Source organism: Delphinus delphis, chromosome 17 (assembly GCF_949987515.2).
Source record: "Delphinus delphis chromosome 17, mDelDel1.2, whole genome shotgun sequence".
NCBI lineage: Eukaryota > Metazoa > Chordata > Mammalia > Artiodactyla > Delphinidae > Delphinus > Delphinus delphis.
The window spans coordinates 67,232,341-67,234,837 of record NC_082699.1 but is presented as its reverse complement, the minus strand read 5'-3'; the positions used below and the strand labels follow the sequence as shown (position 1 = coordinate 67,234,837).

Sequence of the window (2,497 nt, the reverse complement as noted above, 5' to 3'; positions counted from 1 at the left end):
ATATGTAAACCTCTATTAGCACCATGAAATACAAGAGCAAATCTACTTCAGGATAGAATTGCACATCTTGTAAAAGATGCAGGATTTCATGATGTCAGAGCACAGTTAAAACACTTGCAAAGCCACTCATATGAGAGAATCTGAAAGAATTACTCCAGTGAACAAATGAAGAAGATAAATTTACAAGGATGATGATACAATAGCAACTTCAAAAACTTCACAGAAAATTATTTGAATAACAAAAAATTAAGATTACTGGGGAAAAAATGATGAATCCTCATATATGTTTTGCACATTTTGCCCTCTTCATAACTGTGTTGTAATGGTAAAACAGAGAGTTTGAGTAGCCAAAACAATTTTGAAAAAGAACAAGTTAAACGTCTTTCAAGCTTATCACAAAGATACTATAATCAAAACAATGTGGTATTTGTATAAATACAGACAGCTAGACCAATGGAATAGAATTAGAGAGCCCGGAAATAAACCCTCACAATCACAGTCACTTGATTCCTGATGAGGGAACCAAGACCATTCAATGGGAAAAAAGACAGCATTTTCAAAACGATTTTGGGAAAACTGGATATCCACATGCAAAAGAACAAAGCTGTACCCTTACCTTACACCATACACAAAAATTAACTCAAAATGGATCAAAGATCTAAATGTGAGGGCAAAAACTATAAAAGTCTTAGAAGAAAACACAGAGTAAAAGCTTCATGACATTGCATTTGGCAGTAATTTCTAGCAAATTTAGGGGAAAAAAATTTTTCCTCCACCTTCTTGGGATCCCTGGCTAGGTTTGAAAATTAAACTGACCAAGACAGAGTAACAGGAGAAAGCATACACATTTATTTAATATAAGGAAATCAAGATCTGAACAAACAGTTAAATCTGAGTATTTTTATGCTAGGTTTGATGAAGAGTGTCTAGTCATGGAGAAATATAATAGGGCAAGGAGTATGAGGTGCGTATAGTAAACTGGGGGTAACTTAGCAAGGCCCATTTGGATTTTTGGTGGCATCTCGTTGTCTTTGGAGATAAGGATGCTCCTTTGCTTCATACAGGGAGACCACTTCCCACATAAGGACTTTATGACCTACTTCATGGGTGAAAGGTTAGGGGAGGGTCAAAGTAACCTTCCTACTTCTGCTGTTTTCTCAAACTCTTTCAACTTAAAAGATTAAATATGCCAAGGTGCCATACTTTAGTGTAGCATGTTCTGAACCCCATCAGATATGACACCAAAGGTACAGCCAACCAAAGTTAAAATAGATAAATTGGACTACATCAAAATTTAAAACGTCTGTGTTTTAAATTTAAATCAAGGACACAATCAACAGAGTGAAAAGACAACCCATGGAATGGGAGGAAATATTTGCAAACCATATATCTGACAATGAGTTAAAACCCAAAATATACAGACAACTCCTAAGATTTAAGAACAACAACAGTAACAAAAACAACCTGATTCAAAAATGAGTAAAGAACCTGAATAGACATTTCTCCAGAGAAGACACATGAATGGCCAATAAGCACATGAAAAGATATACAACATCTCTAGTCATTAGGGAAATGCAAATCAAAACCACAATGAGTCTCCTGCTGCAGTGACACTAGTGGGAGCACCTGGACCGCGGGCTTGGAGTGACAGTTCTTGGACTGCTTTAAGAAATGGCAGACAAGCCCGACATGGCGGAAATTGCCGGCTTCGATAAGGCCAAGCTGAAGACGATGGAGACGCAGGAGAAGAACACCCTGCCAACCAAAGAGACCATTGAGCAGGAGAAGCAAGCGAAGTGAAATTTCCTAAGAACCTGGAGGATCCTCCACCCCCATCATCTTGGAGACCTTAGTCATGCTGTGGAGGAAGAGCCACCTGCAAGATGGACACGAGCAACAAGCTGCACTGTGAACCTGGGCACTCCGTGCCAATGCCACTGGCCCGTGGGTGTCTGAGGGGACCCTCCAATCGGACTGCTAAATTCTCGGTTTGCCCTGGGCTATGATAGAAAATTATTTGTATGATTAATGAAAATAAAACACACCTCGTGGTATGGAAGAAAAAAGAAAAAACCCACAATGAGACATCCACCTCACACCCATTAAGGTAGCTACTATAAAAAGGAAAAAAAAAAGAAGGAACAACTGTTGACAAGGATGTAAAGAAATCAGAACCCTTGTGCACTATTAGTGAGAATGTAAAATAGTGCAGTCACTGTGGAAAAGAGTACGGCGGTTCCTCAAAAAATTAAAAGTAGAATTTCCATATGATCCACCAAGTCTACATTTGGGGATACACTCAAAAGAAAGCATGGTCTTGAAGAGATATTTGTACACTCATTGTCCTAGCAGTACTATTCACAATAGCCCAAGGGTGGAAACAACCCAGTGTCCACTGACAGATGAATGGATAAACAAAATGTGATGTACACATACAACAGAATATTATTCAGCCATAAAAAAGAAAATTCTGACACGTGCTATATAATCTGTTTAA

General features: G+C 38.4%; 1 protein-coding gene across 1 annotated transcript; it reads left to right on the top strand.

The window, feature by feature from the left end:
• Nucleotides 1–1,671: 1,671 nt before the first annotated feature.
• Nucleotides 1,672–1,814, top strand: LOC132440380 (thymosin beta-10-like). The gene has a single exon (XM_060035306.1). The coding sequence runs from the start codon at nucleotides 1,672–1,674 to the stop codon at nucleotides 1,798–1,800; it is 129 nt and encodes a 42-aa protein (XP_059891289.1). The 3' UTR covers nucleotides 1,801–1,814.
• The last annotated feature ends 683 nt before the right edge of the window (nucleotides 1,815–2,497 follow it).

Excerpts from the sequence above, each read along its gene's own strand:
- LOC132440380 (XM_060035306.1), top strand. The coding sequence starts at position 1,672 with ATGGCAGACAAGCCCGACATGGCGGAAATTGCCGGCTTCGATAAGGCC.